General features: G+C 36.3%; 3 protein-coding genes across 6 annotated transcripts in view; all 3 read left to right on the forward strand.

The window, feature by feature from the left end:
• Positions 1–21,417, forward strand: part of LOC18106728 (polygalacturonase) — an 87,336-nt gene that overhangs the window by 43,260 nt on the left and 22,659 nt on the right. The window lies entirely within an intron of this gene.
• LOC18106721 (polygalacturonase) lies at positions 3,637–5,433 on the forward strand. The gene is made up of 4 exons (XM_006372605.3): positions 3,637–4,136; positions 4,257–4,546; positions 4,661–4,889; positions 4,989–5,433. Exons 1-4 carry the CDS (start codon positions 3,684–3,686, stop codon positions 5,205–5,207), a joined length of 1,191 nt encoding a protein of 396 aa, XP_006372667.1. The 5' UTR covers positions 3,637–3,683; the 3' UTR covers positions 5,208–5,433.
• Positions 6,325–8,092, forward strand: LOC18106722 (NADP-dependent alkenal double bond reductase P2). 2 transcript variants are annotated; one of them, XM_052448395.1, is made up of 4 exons: positions 6,325–6,658; positions 6,783–6,966; positions 7,065–7,392; positions 7,496–7,635. In XM_052448395.1, the coding sequence occupies exons 1-3, from the start codon at positions 6,392–6,394 to the stop codon at positions 7,352–7,354; spliced, it is 741 nt and encodes a 246-aa protein (XP_052304355.1). In that variant the 5' UTR covers positions 6,325–6,391; the 3' UTR covers positions 7,355–7,392; positions 7,496–7,635. The 2 variants fall into 2 exon arrangements, with proteins under 2 accessions (XP_052304355.1, XP_006372668.2); XM_006372606.3 differs by having other exon boundaries at positions 6,326–6,658; positions 7,065–7,314; positions 7,496–8,092.

Raw genomic sequence — 21,417 nt, forward strand, 5'->3', positions numbered from 1 at the left:
AAACCCCATGTGGAAAGCTTGTTACATATGTTGGCCTGCTCCGATCCATGGGGAGCTAGGTTACTTGTCACTCTGAGTTAGTTGAAAACAGTTTCAAGTCTGAAATCAGCTATATTAATTTGACAAGAGAAATTGACATGAACATGATAATCACGTTACTGATCTCTTGACCTCCTAGGTTATGTCATTTTGGATTGATATATTAAAGTTAGGCAAGAACAGGGACCGAATTAAAAGTGGCTACGCACATGCTTTACAAGTGGTTAGTCTTCAAAAAGAGTTGATATATGAACATCGAGTAAGCTACGAACAGCGCCTTTCACACATCAAACATTGTTGCCCATGCATATGTTTGTGTGTGTGTTTTGAAGACGAGCACTAAAAACACACCAAAAGGCCACTCCTTGTCCGTCTATTGTTCAGGCTGATCAGAAAAGAATTTTGGTTTCTGAACTATGTATGTGATTGCACAACCTTAATTATTCCAAAATTTAAATACTAATTAATATTCAGAACCTGTCCCGAGCATCTTGCCGTAAATTCATGAAAACTATTAAGCCACCACAGCTGTGAAAAGGAACATGCATGGGGATAAGGAGAAATTAAAATGGTTACTGAAGGCCGCAAATATGCTCATTGGCTATTGATTGGTTCGGTCCCAACTTCCAACCCATAGACTTACAACCCAACTTCCATATGCAATATGTAAATTTAAAGTTTGAGTAAATTATTATTTATTTCCTTATGTTTGGCCTCTTGTTAGTGTTTTTAAGCATATTTGGGACATAAGAAAAAAAGAACAACAAATGTTTTTTTTTTTTTATAGTAATCGAGAATATTATAAATAAAGCGTCCCCATTAAAGAAATGAGGGTTACAAGATAAGGGAGATTACATGGGGGAATTCGAAAAAATAAAGTAAGCGAGGCAACGATTGCCGCAACTAATTAGTCCAGTTCATGATACATTTAGGATTTCTAAAAATATCGGAGCTTGTGTAGCTGAAGTTTTTGATTGAGGACTTCAACCAAAAGGCCAACCGATGAAAGGTGAGGTCAAAAATCACATCCTAATCTGGAATTTTGAACTCAAAGATTAGATGGTTGTGCGCTATCCATATTGACTAGTACAATCCTTTATAGAGAAGGGTAATGGCCTGACGCTGAAATTTTCCTTTTACTAGGCCGGACCATTCCTGAAGGTTATGATTTAGGTCTTTTGGCAGACAGCCTAAACACCCCAACCAATTGAAGAGTCTACCCAAGAGAGACCATGATGTAGGACAAAGATGGAAAAGATGATGTATAGTCTCAATCTCCTTGCAACAGAAAGGGCAAAGAGCTTCCTTATAATTGATGATCCTCCTCTCAGTTAAGAAGCTTTTTTTACTATTACTGCCAATTAAAAGAAACCACATGAACACATCTACTTTTGGAGGCGTAAACCCTTTCCAAAGTAGAGTAGAGGAGTGATTATTTTCTGAAACAGTAAGACTATAAAAAAGATGACATCCTGAGAAAACTGAGTAAATGCCAGAGTTGTGGAATTTCCATATCTTGCTGCCTTCACCATCAGAGAAGACTATACCACATTCCACTTCTGTTATCAAGCTCTCTCGTATGCAAAGCTCACGAGACTGAAGGGGTCTTCTCCAAGATAAATGGAGCGAGGTATTAGTTGGGCTGTGAACTTCTGCAAGGCTTAATGATTGCTACAGGGAGAGGTTATAAAGCCTAGGAAACATGAATTGGAGAGGGGTTGTGAAGCCTAGCCAAGAATCAGTCCAGAACCTGATGTTTCTCTCATCGCCCACCTTGAACCCGATATTGGTTTGGAGACTAGTTTACACTGATCACATCTGACAGAACGCTTCAGAGCCTAGTGGACAAGAGTTTTGCCACTATTTTATATAACCCATATATCAAACTAATCGGTCAAAATTGAGAGAATCTGCTTAGCCCCTTAGTCTTCGGGATCAAAGTCACAAAAGACGAGCTGATACCTTTGGGTAATTTACCTACTCTGAAAAATTCTTTGACCATTACAAAGATGTCGGAGTTGATAAGGTTCCATACCTTTTTATAGAAGGAGAAGGTAATCCCACATGGCTTGCTTCACTTCCTCCACTGAAGACGGTCTTTCTAACCAAACTGATCTTGCTTCTGAAATTTTGGAGAACCCCGAGCCTCCCATTTCAATTCTTCTACATTTTGGCTTGGCAAACAGAGTTGAGAAGTAGTTGACAACGCCCTTTTTTATGCCATTTAGAGAGACCAAAATTTTGCCATTTTGCTCAATCTTGCTAATGTGGTTGCGGCCATTCCTCAAACTTGCCGAAAGGTGGAAGAAACATGTGTTCTTATCCCCCTTTTTGCACTAGTTTTGGTGGGATTTTTGCCTCCAAATATCCTCAACCTTCCTGCTAACCTCCCAAAGCTTAGAGTTCATATTCCCCAATGTACCTTTGATGTCTGAAGAAGTAGTTGACAATGATCAGACATCCCTCTAAGGTAGCGGTAGAGTGAAAAGAACGGAAACTGAAGATGGAATTCTAGAGATGTAAAAGCCCTGTTGATGCGACTCATGGAGCCCCCCTAAACCAATTGAAACAATGGCTCTGCAATTTGAATTCAATCAGATCACAATCGGACAAGAAATTATGGAGCAAAGCTGACCCCTGAATGATTAAAGTAACCGCTACTTCTCTCGTGAGCATGTAAAAACCTATGCCATCCTTTGTGTCCCATCAAAAACACGAAAAGTGAAAGAATTACGAGCAAGATTAGAAAAAATTGTGAGATTAAGGCCATGATTTTTGGGTAATAAGAGCTTATTTAAAAGAAATACCCACTTTTCTTTCCGTTCTTTGCTCCACCTGTCACGTTCAATCCCACTTTTCAACAATTTCATTTGGCAAAAATTCTTTCATATATACTAAATAATGTGTATTAATAACCAAAATAATGTGGAAAACTATCTACGTAATCAACTTTTCAAGGTTGAGGCACGAAGACATAGAATGAATTAACTTCCTAATCTATCTTAAATTTTTCCATTAACAGGGAGTTAGTTAGTGTAAGGTTATGGTAGTTAAATGTTGTTCGAATTAAATAATTTAAAATTTTGTAATGATGAATAAATTAATCGGTGTATATGTATATAAACACTAATAATGAGATAATCTTTAATTTCTAATTTTTAATCTAATCACTTCTATGGTTAGATTAAAAATTTGATATGAGAATTTCACTAATTACTACTACAGCATCAATTACCATTAAGTAATAATAATTAGTTTTTTAAATAGCATTTAATTTCTATCTCGAGGTAGAAAAAATATGTTTACCTGTTATTAATTTATACTTTAAATTGACATAAATTTATTTTAAAACTATTCTAACAATAAATTTATTTTATATTTTAAATTTTAAATTTTAAATTTATTTATTTTATCATGAGAAACTAATCAATATGAATGCATTAATAGCATCCGTTATTTTATTTTATTTTATTTTTCATAAAAGATGCCTTATATTTTCAAATACCCAATATTAAATCTCCACATGCATTCTATATCCAAACTTCCTATAAATACCACCTTCAGCTGCTTCAGATTCCCATCTCTCCATTTCAACTACTCATCACCTGCATCAATTCAAATATTATCCGATACCAAAAATATCAATGGCAGGCCTTCCACTTCCAATGATCCCCCATCCTATTACCCTTTTCTTCATCATTTTCTTTGCGTTCTCACCTTTAGTAAAGGCAGCACAACATAGTGTGTTAAGTTATGGTGCCAAACCTGATGGAAAAACTGACTCCACCAAGGCCTTTGCTGCTGCTTGGGCACAGGCATGTGCCTCAACACAACCAGCCACAATTTCTGTTCCTAAAGGGAGTTTCTCTTTAGGTCAAGTGAGGTTTCAGGGTCCTTGCAAGAACCGTGCTATCTTGGTACGTATAGATGGCACCCTAGTTGCACCATCAGATTATAAGGTCATTGGCAACGCTAAAAATTGGCTAATGTTTGAGCATGTTAATGGGGTTACTGTATCTGGAGGGACTCTTGATGGCCAGGGTGCTGGACTGTGGTCTTGCAAGAATTCCGGCAAGGGTTGCCCCAGAGGCGCAACGGTATGATAATAAAGCACATGCATGCATGACATAATCATCTTGCAATATTTTGGTCAGTAGACTAAAGATAGATATATTTTCAAGGTCTTAATTTTTCTTGTTAATGTATATACTGTGCAGTCACTTGAGTTTTCCAATTCAAACAATATTGCAATCACCGGATTGGCATCATTAAATAGCCAGTTGTTTCACATTGTCATCAATGGTTGCCAAAACGTCAAAGTGCAAGGAGTCAGAGTCTCTGCCGCCGGAAACAGCCCTAACACGGATGGTATTCACGTTCAATCATCAACCGGTGTCACCATATTGAATTCTAGGATTGGAACAGGTGACGACTGTGTATCGATTGGCCCCGGTACCTCAAGTTTGTGGATTGAAAATGTGGCATGTGGACCTGGCCATGGAATCAGGTAAATAAGAAATTATAACATCAACTATAAGTTTATATCAATTATCATCTGCTCCTATTGTTTAATGTGTTGCTAATTATGGGAACTGAAATGATGTGTATATGGTTGATGTAGCATTGGAAGTTTGGGCAAAGAATCCCAAGAGGCTGGTGTGCAAAATGTTACAGTCAAGACCACTACATTTACCGGTACGGAAAATGGACTGAGAATTAAGTCTTGGGGAAGGCCTAGCAATGGTTTTGCTAGAGATATTCTTTTCCAACATGCAGTCATGAATAATGTCCAAAATCCTATTGTAATAGACCAAAACTATTGCCCCGGCGAGAAGAATTGCCCTGGCCAGGTACACGTCAAATCTATTGTCTATACCGTTCTTTTCATTTTGAAAGCTAACATCCAAAACATACATAAATCTTGCTGTATTTTGCTGTACATTAAACAGGTTTCTGGTGTGAAAATAAGTGATGTGACCTACCAAGACATTCATGGATCATCAGCAACAGAAGTGGCGGTCAAATTTGATTGTAGCAAGAAATATCCATGCACTGGGATCAAATTAGAAGATGTAAAGCTCACTTACAAGAATCAGCCAGCTGAAGCATCATGCAGCAACGCTGGTGGAGTTGCTTCAGGACTTGTTCAGCCCACTAGCTGTCTATAAGAGCCTAATTAGCGAGGGAATATATAGTTGATCAAGCAAAATAAAAATAAATTATTACGTAACACATATAGTATATATACATATACAAATGGGATATTTTCTCTCTGTCTTAGCTTAAAAACAATATAATACGTCCTTAGCTAATGAAGCGAGTTTATTTGCTTGATCTTGTGGCACGTCTCAGCCCGACGACGATTGCAATTATAGTACAAAGGAGGAAATTAATTTTCCAAACACCTAGTTCGGTTAATGTTTTTTATACATTTGAGACTTAATATGAGTTAATTGTTTTTGTTAAATAAATTGTTTGGCGTGAGCCAGCTACTTGAACCTATCCATCTGGTAAAAATATTTACGTGCTAGACAATCAACATGAACCAATACAATAATTTATATCTAATTGATATGATTCTCCTACATTAAAGTCCTAACTAGAAAGACCAATATTTCTATTTATCGATATGATTTGAAGCAGCAACTCTATCTGCGGAGAAGAAATCAAACAACGAAATTCCATGGAATGGGGTCTAGTACTTGTGTTTAATTATTAACACTAAGAAAATTGCTTTCAATGGGACCTTTTGGTGCGTAGATTATAACCGATTGGCCTTTTTTTTTTCTCCAATATTGTATTTTAGTGACTCTCTCCTTTTTTTTTTAATTTCAAAGACTAAAATATAAAATAAATAAAGTTTATAATTAAAACTTGAAACCCTCGAAATACAAGAATTAACAATGAAAAAGTAAGAACTTTAAGGAGCAAATTATAGTTTTTCATGCTTCATAAATAGTAAAAAAAAGGCCATTTTTTGTTTCAGCATTAAAATTGGACCCTATTATTTAAATTTTCTCAATTTCAACATTAAAAAATTACCCCCTAACTTAGAAAACCTATTCAGAACCTGTAATCCAGCTATTTAAGAGACAGACCCATATTCTAAAATGGAGGCCGTCCTTTTCAATTGACAGGCTACTGGTCAGCACTTAGACCATGATTAACGCTACCATCAGCACTTACATCATCAGCAAATCAACAGTACTTCGAATAATATCTGCCATCTTGTGCTTGCAATTGACTTTTCAACAAGATCTAGCTAATGCATGTCTATATAATGGTTTGCCTTTTGCAACCTTGTAGATCATCAGCAATATTTCAAATTAATCTAAGAACATTAGCATAAAGCATGGCTAGTGATCATAGTGTCCGTGGTGAGGAGGTGATCAGCAACAAACAAGTGATCCTCAAGGACTACGTGAGTGGTTTTCCAAGAGAATCAAACCTGTACCTGACGACAAGTAACATCAAACTCAAAGTGCCAGAAGAAGAGAGTGGTAAAGATGCTGTGCTGGTTAAGAATCTCTACTTGTCTTGTGATCCTTTCATGCGTGGACGCATGCAGAGAGATCTGCCACCCGGTGAACCTGAACAATCTTCCTACTCCCTTGGCTCTGTATGTTCTCAATCTCCCTCTTTAATCCATTGTTGAATTGTTATAATTTATATTACAATTATTTATGGTAATTATATTGCTAGTTACTGTGAATTTACTTACTCTTGTTGGAGACATTGAGCAGCCAATTGTTGGATATGGAGTGGCTAGAGTTGTTGATTCCAGGCACTCTGACTTCAAGAAAGGTGATTTGGTCTGGGGAAGGACAATCGGCTGGGAAGAATACAGTCTAATAACAACACCTGAATACCTCTTCAAAATCAACCATACTGATGATATACCCCTTTCATACTACACTGGAATTCTTGGTATGTAAGCTCTTGGCCCATATGATTTTCTTATGTGAACGTGTTTTGTTATGACTGTAATGAGCCATATTCTTGAATTTGTGCTTTTGCTCTCACAGGAATGCCTGGCATCACTGCTTATTTTTGCTTCTTTGACATTGGTTCTCCCAAGGAAGGAGACCGTGTCTACGTTTCATCAGCATCAGGCGCAGTTGGTCAGCTTGTTGGGCAATTTGCAAAGCTGATAGGTTGTTATGTTGTTGGAAGTGCTGGAAGTAAAGAAAAGGTTGAACTATTGAAGACCAAGTTTGGATTTGATGATGCTTTCAATTATAAAGAGGAGCATGACTTGGATGCAGCCTTGAAAAGGTTAGTGTATGAAGGCGGCATAAGAGACAATCAGAAATAGCACTCTCAAGCCTTACAGAACCTCTAGACGTTCTGCAGGTTAATTAATCTGTGATTATGTGCATTACTTTTTTTGTTTTTGAATGTTAATCTTGTGGGGATTGGCTCAAGTGGAAAAAGGAATGATTGTTTCCTTTGCCAGGTACTTCCCTGAAGGCATCGACATTTACTTTGAGAATGTTGGAGGAAAAATGCTTGATGCTGTCCTTCTAAACATGAGACACCATGGCCGTATTGCTTTGTGTGGAATGATCTCTCAATACAATCTCGAGCAGCCTGAAAGTGTGCAGAACTTAATCGCTGTACTCTATAAGCATATCCGGATGGAAGGGTTTTCGGTTGCCGAGTACTATGACCAATACTCCAAGTTCTTGGATTTTGTTCTGCCTTGTATTAAAGAAGGGAAGATTGTTTATGTGGAAGACATAACTGAAGGACTCGAGAGTGGCCCTGCTGCATTGATAGGCCTATTCAGCGGCCGAAATGTAGGCAAGCAAGTAGTGAAGGTTGCTCAGGAGTGATCAGTCTCCCTTTACATGTCTTCTTTCCAATCCCATTGCTTGTCTTACATGCTTCATTAATATAAGGCAGAACAAAATCCAAGAACAGAAAATAAAATAAAATTGAGGTTTCAATTTAAAAAGCTTATAACTGAAGGGCTGCGTGTATGATTTAGCCCCATTTTCAGGAAAATGGATTCTTTTATTTCTAATCAAATTTATATCATTCTCAATTTCCATATTTGCTTCCATTTATTTTTTTTTTCTAAAAAAACTATTTATCTTTCAATTACTGAGATTAATTGTGTTACACATGACATGACATGCCATGATTTTTCTAAGAATACATGTATCACTTGTTTAATTTCCCATATTGTTTCTCAACAAAACCAAAATCACATTAATTTCAACTTTTCTAAATCTAAACCTAAAACCCATTAAACCAATACTCCAGGCACAGTAAACAAACCCCAAATAAAAAGATTTGTTTCTTGAGTTGCCATTACCTAAAACCCGCCTTGAGTTCTTCAGCTCTACACCAGGAAAACTTTGAAATTTATATGGAAGGGTAGATTTGTTCTTTTGTTTAAATTTTAAAATTGTATTGATTCGGGAAGTAAATTGTAGATTTTAAATTATGAATGGAGTCAAGATCATAGAAGTGTCAAGGTATTTTTTTCTAAAAAAAAATTAATTTCAAACAACGACCCGCATGACAAAAAAGAAGAGAAAAAGAAAAATAAATCAACATCATCCGACTAATTTGTTTTCCCAAGCTTCGTGGAAATCGTAGAAAAATCCCAAGAATTACAGTGAGAAAAAAATAATTAAAACAAAGCAAAAAAAATGATGACGTGCCATTTTTACCAACAGAATTTATTCCGTCGGTAAATCCGTCTGTAATTCCATTAGAAAAATCGTTGGTAAACTGTCAATACTATTCATTATGTTAATTACAAAGAGAATCACCGACGGAACATTCAGTCGGTATTTTACAGAGAGCTCTGGAACTATTCACTCCAATTGCACTGTTAATTATTGTTTTTTACAAACAAAATCACCTATGGATTGAAAAGTCGTCGGTGATATTTGGCGGTTTCTGAAATTTTTTTATTAAATTCAAAATTTAAATTAAATATTATAGATGGAATCACCGACGGAATGATTAAAAATATTAATATTTAATTATCCATCGGTAAACGCCTCAATAAAAAGCCTAGAATCCCTAATTTCACAACAAACACGTCTCCTTTCTTCTTCTTCTTCTTCTTCTTCTTCTCTTCTCTCCTCAACTCCTTCTCTTCTCCTCTATGCTCATGTATGTCTTCTTCTCCTTTCTTATTTTTTCTTCTTGGTTTTTTTTAATTAGTATACTTTACGAATTTTTTTTTTCTCTTCTTAGCTTCACTTGCAACTACATTATCTTCTTTTTTCGTGTTTTATTCAATATATTTGTTTTTTATTTTATTTTTAATTGTTTTTGTTCTTAATAATTGTATGAATGTTGCTGTAGGATTTTTTTTTTCATATGAGATCAATTTTTAGTTGATTTATTTATAGGATTTTTAAATTTTTTTTCATATGAATTGTTTTAGTTTAATTTATTTTTTCGTGTTATTTATTTGTTGTAAATTTTTTTGAGTTGATTTTCTTCTTTTTTCCAAGCATTTTGAGTATTCTAGAGTGTTGATTAATATTAATTTAATTATTTTATAGTTTTTTAAAAATATTTTTAAATAATTACCGATGGAATTATATACGGTTTGTTTCCGAGAAAATTACTGATGGAATAAAATTTTTTTTTGCTCGCTTTTTCCGTTAGTAAATCCATCGGTAATAATATTTTTTTATTACCAATGGACTTACCGACGGATAAAATATTATTGATGAAAGATTCACCAACGGAGACATTCCATCGGTGATTTCATCGGTAATTTTTTTACCAATGGAATGGTAGTGCAAATGTCAACGAAAAATTCCGTCAGTAAATCTAAAGATTTTGATAGTGTACTGCCACTGATGTTTATTGCTTGAAATCTATTAAAGTTTCCTTGGAAGACCCTTACAATCACTTCTCTTCATAGGACTTCACCTATCAGACTGAAGGTCTCATCTCTATTGGGAATAAGATTAAAACATGTTTTGTAACCCTAAATTCTTCACATTTATTCAACTATTAAAGCTTTCTTCACTAATCTAGACATTCAAATATCTTTTTATAATCAAGAATTCACCATTATCAGCATATTTAATGTCACTAGTATCTTCAAGTGTTGATATGCTTTTACTTTCAAATTCATCAATAACTTACTCTACTTCTTTATCATCTTTCAAAATTATAATCTTTTTATTTGGATAATTTGATGCATTATGCACAACTCATTCACGCCTAAAACTCTTAATCTCTCTCTTATATTTCTATCAAACATTATTTCTTCTTCTTTTTCTATATTGTCGCAACTTGCTTTCTAACATATAAGAGTTCAACAACTTTAGATATTGCTATAGACTTTATTTGTGCATTACCATGTCTCTTGAAATTTAACTTTCAACCCCAAGAGAATCCCAAATATTCATCTAGTCTTGCATTACTTTTTTTTTTCCAATTGTTTTTCTATTTTGTAGCCATACATACAATATCTTCAATTTTTAAATAATGTTGCAATTCAGCCACATTAGTAATATATCTATTTAAACCATTTAAAAATCAAGCCATTGTGGCTTCCCTATCTTCAAAAACATTATCTTTAATTATAGTTATTTCTATCTTTTTAAAATACTTGTCAATAATCTATTATATACTTGTCAACACATTGTTTTTTTTTTTTTGGTTTAAACTTTGAAATCACAATAAAAAAGAATTAATATTAAATATACTAAGTATTATTAAAATTTAATATCAATTAAAATTTAAGTTGACTGACGTGCAAATACTTCTATTGAAAAAAAAAAAAACGAAGAAAAATAAGTCTAGACAAAGAAGTTATAAATCAGGACATAACTTTTTTGACTAATTTGTTTTCCCACAGTTTCGTGGAAATTGTAGTCCTATAGGGCCATCCATTCTCTCTTGACGTACTGTCCCATCATGAACTTGGAATTTGATGCAGGAGACTTGGCTTTATGACTTGAAGAAATAGACTAACAAATCAAGGCATCTCCTCAACGTGTTCAATGATCTCTTTTTATCTAACAAAATGCTGTAGAAAATTAAGAGCTTCTAGACTTTGTTAGCTTAAACTTTGAATGATCTCCTCTTGTTCTCTTTGAATGATCTCCTCTTGTTCTTTTTTTATCTAACAAAATGCTGTAGAAAATTAAGAGCTTCTAGACTTTGTTAGCTTAAACTTTGAATGATCTCCTCTTGTTCTCTTTTTATCTAACAAAATGCTGTAGAAAATTAAGAGCTTCTAGACTTTGTTAGCTTAAACCTTGAACGATCTCTTGTTATTTGCTGCTGTTTTGCTATCTACAAAATGGCTGTGGGTGGTGCAAAACTTGCTCTTCTTTTGATTCATATCCTTGGTGTTGCCGGCAATGGATACAGTTCTTTACAAGAGAACAACTACGGGAGTGATGATCATGAACATCGGAAAAAGTTGATATCTTCACTCAAAAGTGGGTTTTTAATAGGTTATGTCTTCTCTTCAGTTTCCATTTTAACTATTTTCATGGACTATTACACTAATAGAAAATCTACAATACAAATAGAATTATAAATGAAAATTTTCTTCGAGTATTTTAGAATGATATTTGTTGTTACCCATTTTTGAGTTTCCACAAAAAAAAATTGAGAAAATACAAAAAATATATATATATAAAAAATATTCAGAAGAAATCCAAAAAATAATAAGAGCGAGAAAAGGATGCTGGAATGCCGAAAAAATGCCAAAATTGATTGAGGAGATTCAAAAATACAAAAGGTTGAAATTTGATAGTGAGAGCCCTGTTGATAAGAAAAATTCAATTTGAGGAAGAAAAGTTCAAAATCAGATGTTTATGAATTCAATTAAATGTTATCTAAGGTTTAATTGAATTTATGTAGGGTTTGATTGCAAGAAAAATTGATTTTTAAGTCAATGTAGGCTTTTATCGGAAGAAATTAAAGTTCTAGGGTCCAATTATAATTTTGAAGAGTTGATTTGGTCAAATCAGGGGCTTAATTGCATAATTATTAAAGTTTGATGGCCAATTAGGGACTTAATTGAAACAACCCGAAACCAAGGACCAAACCGGAAAAGGCTTTAAAATCAAGGGATCCAATGACAATTTATCCAGGGGCTTGATTACAAAATTGCAAAAACATCCGAGGACCAAATCGAAAATATTCATTTGAATGTTGAAACGGTGCCGTTGCACTATTTATTGTCTCCTTCAAGAAACCGTTTTCAGCAGTAAAAGGCAGTGCAGGCGTTAGCAGTGGAGCCGCTCCAATCACGGGGCATGTCTCACGCCAACATGTACGCCAGCTGTTACTTTGTTGCCGGAAAACGTCTGCATCCTTTGGCTATAAAAGCAGAGGAAGGATCGTAGGAATGGGGAGGAGAAAAGAGGGAAAAAGGAAAGAGGAGAGGTGACAGTGAGGAGAAAGAAAAGGAGGAGGAGGAACGGGACAGCAAAGAAAAAACAGAGGAAAAAACAAGAGGAGAGGAAGCAGTGTTGGTGGAACAGCCCTTCCACACTGTCATCTTCGTCTGCAACGGCGAAGCCGCCACTGTGAACCAACGAGAGCAGGAGCACCACCACGAAGCCAGTGCAGAGAGGCGAGAACGACAGAGGAAAGAAAAAAAAACAGAAGGAGAGGGGAACGTAAGGGGGAGAGACAGAGAGGGAGGAGCAGGAGCAGGGGAAGGAAGAAAACAGAGGGGGGAAGAGAGGAGAGCAGAACAAGGGGGGAACCACAGGAAAAAGAAAGACGAGACAGAGAGGGAAGGAAAGAGGATAGAATAGAAAAGGAGAGAGGGGAGTACAGAAGAGAAAAAAAAAAACACACAGAAAGAAGCATTGCCAGCCATCGTCTTCGTCACCAAGCACCAGCTTCGCCTCCAGCTGCACCAGGGAACAGGGAAGAAGAAAACGAGAGAGACGGCAAACAGAAACAAAAAAAAAGGAAGAACCGGAAGAAAAAAAAAACAAACGAAAAGGAGAAGATAGAGGTCCTAAGCATGTTGTTGCTTTCGTTGCTTCCAGGTAAACTTCTCCAACTTCGCAGATAATGCACAAATATTGTGCACTTGAAGATTGATTACACCGTGACTGTAGCAGGCGTGCGTGAATTGTTCACGCACGCTTGCAGGTAGAAACCAGCTGGGTCCAGCCCAGCCACATGGGCCGGGCTGGGCCCAGCCTGAAAAAAAATTCCAAATAAATATTTTTAATTTTATTTTTGTGATTTTCTCGTATATTTTTTACTGCATTTTGATCAATATCGGTTTGTATTTTTATACTGTAAAGATACAAATTCAGTATTAAAATACTCAGTTTTCGTCAAGACATTAAAAAAATGTTTTTGTTTTCATGCATACGGCCAAGTCTCTCAAAAATAAAATAAAAAATAAAAAATAATCTCATATTGTATCTTCATACAACAAAGAAAAATTCAAAAAATATTTATCATGCATTTTGACTTTAATAACCAGTTTATTAAAGTCATGAGAACTAGGCCAATATTTCAAAAATTCCAAAAATAATTATTTTGTTTTCTTTTAGTATCTGGGGTACGACCTTATACGTAAGATACTCTTGTAATTTGGACAAGGGTGAGCAGATTTTTTAGAGGAAAGTTCTCGAGACATTTTCATGAGGCTTCTAGATCTAGGGAGAAAGGCAGTGATGATAGAAAAATCTGGATTGTAGCTTTTAACATTACCAGCTGTGGAGCTCAGATATGGAGGCAGCAAAGTGATCAACTCTATCATTCTGTGCATGTAAACTGTACGTTGAGATCATTTTGCACTTTGTTATGGCTCATTGACAAATCACAATCTTACGAATAATTCTAATTAGCAAATTTTTGTGTAAAATAGCGTTGTTCATTGATCTTTCACTAATTCTCATCGGTGATTTCATCAACAGAATTCGGAGTTGGAGAAGAAGGTTACAAGAACAAGTTTCGCGGCACTCAATATTGCCACTCGCAGTTTTGACCAAGACAATGTCATCGGAGTCGGAAAGATGGGGACAACGTATAGGGCAGCGCACCCTTATGATTGTTTCACTGCAGTTAAGAGGTTACATGACTCTCAACCTTTAGGGAAACAGTTCAGGTCTGAGCTAATCATTCTAGCCAAGTTCAGACACATGAACATAATTCCACTACTAGGATTCTGCATAGAATCCGGGGAGAGGCTTTTGGTGTATAAATATATACCAAATGAAACCTTCATGATTGATTATGTTAGAGAATAATATATATTATATTCTAAAAACTTATTTAATAACTTAAATTATTGAATTGAGATAATTCTATAATATAATATCAAAAATTCTCTAAAAATCAGATAAACATACAAGGATAGCTGCAAAAAAAAAAACATATAATATATGTTTCAAGATAATATATATATATATATATATATAATTGATTGAAAATATAAAACATAAAGCATAAAATCGAATATAATTTTTTTCTGAAAGAATTTCTATATTTTCAAAATAAAAAATACATAATTGATTAGGTTGGACATTGAGAAGAGAGGCTTTGGATGGAAGATGGGGAGATGGTTAGGTTGGGCTAAGGAGATGAGGTTTTGGTCCTTCTTTCTTACCTTGTTTAGGCATCAGTTGGGCTTTTTAGAATTTTTTTTGGGTGCACCATCAATTTGGAACTGGTCACCCTCGTAGATATGTAAATTAATAACTCTATGGTTTTGTTATCCCTTAGTTAATTACAACCTGAATTTACTTTAATATGCAAATATATTTTGGTGATTATTCCCTCCATATTAGTTTTTGATAGCTATCTCATTTGGCTGTTGTTCATTGTTGTACATAACAACTTCTGAAATTATGGCTCAGCTAGTTCTATGACCAAGTCAAAAAAACACAACAGAGTATTAGTGCTACTTGCCAGAACCCATCATTCATCATATTTTCTCCTTCCTTGAAATAAATGACGTTGCTCGAATTGGTGCAGTATCAAAAAGGTTCAGACAAATTTTATCTCTAGATAATCCTCTAATTTTGTGTAAGCAATTTAGACGAGATTTCAAGATATTATTTATATTATTTTTTTAATAAACATAATTTGACATGAAATTTTCTGATTTGAGTCTTTACTTAGCCCGCGTTTAATATTAAATCATGTGAGAGTTAACTCTAAGCAATTTTATTTACTTGGCCGGTACAAAGGCATCCCGACTGCCCAGAAAAAAGTATAAGGATGAAAATAAAAAAAAATTGATAAAAAAAATCTTTCAAATCAACTTCTTGTCTAGATTAAGTTTAAAATTAAATTTTATAAGAGTTGTTTCAACGTGACTCATTCAACTTGGCCAGTACAAAGATAGCCCAGCCAAGCAATAAAGAAGTTTGAGAATGAAAATGAGAAAAAATTGATAAAATTGATTAAGAAAAACTTTCAAACCGACTTATTATCTAGCCTAGATTTAAAATTAAATGTGTAGAAGTTGTCTCGATATGATTTAGTCGACTTTGCTTGTTTAGAGGCAACGGAGATGATTGTTAAAAAATAAAAATCTGAAAAGATGAAATTAAAAGGAAAAAAATAAAAATAAAAAAGATAAAATAATAATAATAATGAGAGCTGAATTGAAAAAAAAAAAAAAAAAAGGAGGAGGAGCTGCTTATAATTTTTCCTAAGTTATTTAGTATAGAAGGTAATATTAAGCCTGCTAACTCTAATATATATATATTTTTTAACAATAATGGATATCCTCAGTTATATTTATTAATTAATGGAGATTTTTTTTTTTATCATTTTAAGAATACACCCCCATAAACTAAATATGTTCAATCTATGTATGGGTGTATATGTGCTAATGACCAAATATTTATGTGGGCATAAATATTTCAAGTTGTGAACTTTCCTAATTAATTCAGCATAGTTTTGGACTAATTAACTATAATTATAGTGAAAGTCATTGTGTCATGGTGTGCACTCGACATTCAACTCTCTTCTCACCTGAATGTGAAATTGCAAGGACAGCACAAACTAATGGAATGTTAAATAACTATTCCAAGCATATACTACAGCCGCATAATTTCCCTGTAGCATATGATGGCAAATCGATGTAGGTCCAAGTTCATGCTGAGATTACGTACCATTAACATAAAGAGACTTTAACTTATGGGTTAAGCAGAAGAAGTTGGACTCTAGGGCTCTAGCTCCTTTAAATTTGTGATCAAGAAGATGAGGAGTGATCGACTTGTATAATCATTCAAGTTCACCACATGGGGATTTCTTCTTCAAATGTCTAGTAAGAAATGCGATTCATGCATGTGAATATATTCTGTAATCTCAGTGGATGATAAGGTATTTCATTTACATGGAAGAACATGCACGAACAATTTAATTCATCGGCAACAATCCTTGAAAGTTTATTTGGTGACCATTTATACTGTTAAAGTTTATATAACTATTCAATTAAAGACTTTTTCTGTATGAATCGACGTTCGATTGCTTTCACTCTTTTTTTATTATTATTAGAAAAGAAACGAGAGATGGATAAGGCTTCAAATATGTGATGTCTTCGAAAATTGCCTCACTTTGTGCCCGAAACCTAACTGATTTCACTCTGCACTTATCCCCCATTGATTTTGGTTTAGCTATATCGATTGCATTTGAAAAGGCAAAAAATACACTTTTTTTTATTTTTTATTTAACGGATGATCAAACTTCTTAGCATGGTTAGAAAACCCAATTCACCATGACTTAGTTCTTCGAGACTTGGATCGGGTTAGATCAGTTGGCCTAAGAGTTGGCAAGTGCTTAATATCGCTTCAAGAATTTTGTTTTTTAAAATAAAAATATTTAAAATAAAAAACAACATTGATAAAAAATTTGATTCAAATAAAACCCAATTTGGTTTTATAACTATGCTTTTTAGTATTTCAAGTCTTATCACTCTACAAATCACATAAAACTAATGAAGTTAGCTAATATCTTTTAAAGTTTGAACAATAATTTGACAGTTCTCTCGATGATTATCAAAAAGAAAAGAAAAGAATTTGACAGTTATGGGAACAAATATAAGTGTAGTCATGATAAGATGCAAACTTTGATTTCTCATCAGCTTGTCAATATAGTAGTCTCTTTTTAACCGTCTTCAATATTGGAACACAAGACAAGAAACCCCATGTGGAAAGCTTGTTACATAGGTTGGCCTGCTCCGATCCATCGGGAGCTAGGTTACTTGTCACTCTGAGTTAGTTGAAAATGTTAGTTAGTGGAGACAAACAATGTCCCACCATATGCAAGTGGGAATACCTAATCTCCCACTTGGCACATGGTGGAGGACACAAAATGGAGGCAACGGTGGGCATCAATCATGCCCCTTCAATCATCCATTGTATATGTATAGCTATGTGTGTGTGTGTGCTTATGTGTGTATGAAGAACACAGAGAGCAGCGTGAGAAACACAGAGAGAAGAGAGAACAGAGAAGAATAGAGAGAGCTTGAGAGAGTAGAGTTGAGTTGAGAGAGTTCTATCTCCTCCTCCTTTGTTTGTATTGTTTGTAAGCTTCATTAATACAAACCAGTAGCTCCGTGGAGTAGGCAAGTTGCCGAACCACGTAAATTGTGTGTGTTTGAGTTCTGGGAATTACCCAACAATTGGTATCAGAGCTTGTTCTTGAAAAAAAGAGTGTTTGATCCAAACTCAACAATCAAAGTTCTCAAAACGTGTTTTTGACATTACCATCGCGTAGAGGAAGAAGAGACGCATTCACTGGTGAAAACCCGGCGACGAACCGACGTCCTGCATGACCGCACGCTCCAACACGCGCCGACGACAGCACTGCCCACGCGCGACCACTCGCGCCACGCTCTCCACGCGTCGTCTTCACCCGATTGTCTGCAACTGAACCGGGTTGACCCGCCACGCCAGCAATTCTGCACAGTCATACGCCACGTCATAAGACCAGACAGCAGCCACGTCATCACCTGACACGTCAGCAACAAGAGTGCGTGTATTTGCCACGTCATCGAAGGCGGGCCCCGGATTGATTACGTGGATGACACGTCATCTAGCCACGTCATCACATTGGGTTTTGATTCAGTGTTTCGCAGACACTATTTTGGCCTGACACGTGGCTTCATCAGCACCGTCTGTTGACCTAAAACTTTGACTGTTAAGATCTGAGCCATCCGAAGTCCGATTGGGGTGATCTCAGTGTCGTTTCCAATAGTTTTGGCCGTTCCAGACACATCTGTAAGGTCAGATTTGAGAGATTCAAATCCGAGACATATTAAAATGGCAGATGAAATAAAAGCCGCGGGAATTGAAAAATTTGATGGAACAGATTTTGGATATTGGAAAATGCAAATTGAAGACTATTTATATGGGAAGAAACTTCACCTTCCTCTGTTGGGGAGCAAACCAGAAAATATGCCGGAAGAAGATTGGCAACTTCTTGATAGACAGGTTTTGGGCATTATCCGGCTATCCTTGTCGAGAAGAGTTGCTCACAATGTTACAAAAGAAAGATCCACTGCAAGACTAATGGAAGCTTTGTCTGGGATGTATGAGAAGCCATCAGCAAATAACAAAGTGCACCTGATGAAGAAGTTGTTCAACTTGAAGATGACAGAAAGCACCTCTGTGACACAACATCTCAACAACTTCAATACCATTACAAATCAATTGTCATCTGTTGAGATTGAGTTTGATGATGAGATCCGTGCACTCATTTTGCTAGCTTCACTTCCAAGCAGTTGGGAAGGTATGAGGACAGCCGTGAGCAACTCAGCTGGAAAATCCAAACTGAAATATGATGACATCCGAGACTTGATTTTAGCTGAAGAAGTGCGAAGGAAAGACTCAGGTGAAAGTTCAAGTTCAGGATCAGCTCTCAACATTAACACTCGAGGGAGGAGACAGGATAGAGGCTTATCCAGAGGCAGATCCAAATCAAGATACAGAAGTAAAAGCAAGTTCGGACCCAGAAAGCAAGTTGAATGTTGGAATTGTGGCAAACCTGGTCATTTCATGAGGAATTGCACAAAACCGAAAAAACCTGAAGCTGACTCTGCAAACGCTACCACAAATGAGGTGCAAGACGCTTTGATTCTTGCTGTGCATAGTCCTGTTGATGATTGGGTTCTTGATTCTGGTGCTTCATTTCACTGTACACCACACCATGAAATGATGCAAAACTATATTGCTGGAGATCACGGTGTAGTCTATCTGGCCGATGGACAACCATTGGATATTGTGGGTATAGGAGATGTACAAATCAAGACAATGAATGGATCTATATGGAACTTTCAAAATGTAAGGCATGTTCCTGATCTAAAGAAGAAGCTGATCTCGGTCGGACAACTTGATGATAGTGGTCATTCAATCCTTTTTTCTGGAGGTATGTGGAAGGTATCAAAGGGAGCAATGGTTTTGGCTCGTGGAAAGAAAACCGGCACCCTGTATATGACCACAACATTTGCAGACATTATTGCCTCTACTGAAGCAGAAAATCAAGCACATCTATTGTCGCGGGGTGCGCGGCGTCGCGGCGAGTATTCCACTTTTAAAACTCTGGAAGTGATGTATGGTATCTATCTGACAAATATGGGGAGACAAGAAAATATTGTCTTTTGTTGGTGGAAAATGGAATGGGAGTCGCCACCTAGTATTTTGGTCACTAGGAACCCTAACTGGTCTCAGAGATTAGGTACGGGGACTGGTTGCGTAAAGGGAAGGTATTAGCACCCCAAATACGCCCTACCTAAGGTAAGCTGCATTGTTTATCTGTCTGATAAAATTCAAGGTCTCGTTGTGTTTCCTAGTTGTTGGTCCATCTATGGTTCAAGAAAAGTCCTCCTCAATAAGGAGGTCCTTATCTTATCGGGTAAAACCTAATCCTTCTGATGTATATGTATGTTGGTCCGTCTATGGTCCAAGAAAAGTTCTCCTCAATAAGGAGGTCCTTATCTTAAGGGGTAAAACCTAATCCTTCTAACTGTCCATGTATGTTGGTCCGTCTATGGTTCAAGAAAAGTCCTCCTCAATAAGGAGGTCCTTATCTTATCGGGTAAAACCTAACCATTCTAACGTCTATGAAAAACCATATTTTTTTATATCAGGAATACGTCTTACGTATAAATTCGTAATCCCAAATACTAAAAGAGGACAAAAAGATTTTTTAGAATTTTTGAAATATTGGCCTAGTTCTCATGGCTTGAATAAACTGGTTATTAAAGCCAAAATGCATGCTGATACATATATTGTTTTGAAATTTTCTTTGTTGTGTGAAAAATATGATGTTAAAATATTTATATATATATATTGGAGAGACTAGGCCGTATGCATGAAAACAAAACATTTTTTTTGTAATTATGTATTTTTTTTATGTTTTGACGAAAACCGGGTATTTTAATACCGGATTTGTATCTTTACAGTATAAAAATACAAACCGATATTGATCAAAATACAGTAATAAAATTACAATAAACTCACATATTTTTGAAATAATTTTCGAGGAACTTAATTAATTTTTCTATATATATATCAGATATAAATAATACAACCACAATATAATATACATAACATTTAATATATAATTGGGCCGGGCTGGGCCGATCTCGGGCCAAAGGATATTGGGTCAATCTCGGCCCCAAACAAAGTCTGTTTTGTCATGGGCCGGAACCAGCCCAGCAAGTAGGGCTGGGCTGGTATCAGTCCGGCCCACAGGAGGAAACCACATTGCTGGGCCAGAACCAATCTGGCCCAGCCTAATTAAAAAACAAACGGGGGGAATTATTTTCCCCCCTTCCTGCATGCAGAACGCTGCTCGTTCTGCATGCAGGAGATGAAACCAAACAAATGTGCGAAGAGGGGGGAGAAGAGCACCTGGCGTGGAGGCGGCGGTGCGTCGCTGGTATGTCGGCGGTGCTGCGGTGGAGGCTGGTGGTTTCACTGGCGTGCACTGGTCCCGGCTAGAAGATGAAGGAGCCGATTCCTGCAGAGGAGAAGGAAAGCTCTCGGCTGGAGCTGTCGGTGTAACTGAGGAAGGAGCTGCTACTCCGGTTGCTGCTGGGCGTTGCTGGAGGAAGGAAGACTGCTGTTGGCCGGCGAAGAAGCTGGAAGGCGGAGGCTTGCTCCAGTGGAGGCTATCACTGCTGAGGAGGCCGCGGGAGGCGTGGCTGGGGCTGTTGAAGCTGCGGTGAAGGAGAAGCTGAGGTGAAGCTCTGTTGCTGGCGTTGTGTTGATGGGAGGGAGAGGGGACAGTGTTTCTTTGTGACTGCTGGAAGAGAATGAGAGGAAATGGAGGGGGCTGCCCCGATTTGGTTTTGCAAGAGAGAAGGGTGTCCCTTGTTGCTGGTTGCTGAGGAGAAGAAGAAAATCAAAGGGGAGTGGCGCTAGAAGAAGGGCTGTTCGGGTGTGTGTG

Source organism: Populus trichocarpa, chromosome 17, assembly GCF_000002775.5.
Source record: "Populus trichocarpa isolate Nisqually-1 chromosome 17, P.trichocarpa_v4.1, whole genome shotgun sequence".
Taxonomy (NCBI): domain Eukaryota; kingdom Viridiplantae; phylum Streptophyta; class Magnoliopsida; order Malpighiales; family Salicaceae; genus Populus; species Populus trichocarpa.

Coding starts and splice junctions, on each gene's coding strand:
- LOC18106721 (XM_006372605.3), top strand. CDS start 3,684: ATGGCAGGCCTTCCACTTCCAATGATCCCCCATCCTATTACCCTTTTC. Junction 4,547..4,660: donor GGACCTGGCCATGGAATCAG/GTAAATAAGAAA, acceptor TGGTTGATGTAG/CATTGGAAGTTTGGGCAAAG. Junction 4,890..4,988: donor AGAAGAATTGCCCTGGCCAG/GTACACGTCAAA, acceptor TACATTAAACAG/GTTTCTGGTGTGAAAATAAG.
- LOC18106722 (XM_006372606.3), top strand. CDS start 6,392: ATGGCTAGTGATCATAGTGTCCGTGGTGAGGAGGTGATCAGCAACAAA. Junction 6,659..6,782: donor CTTCCTACTCCCTTGGCTCT/GTATGTTCTCAA, acceptor GACATTGAGCAG/CCAATTGTTGGATATGGAGT. Junction 7,315..7,495: donor TTGGATGCAGCCTTGAAAAG/GTTAGTGTATGA, acceptor TTCCTTTGCCAG/GTACTTCCCTGAAGGCATCG.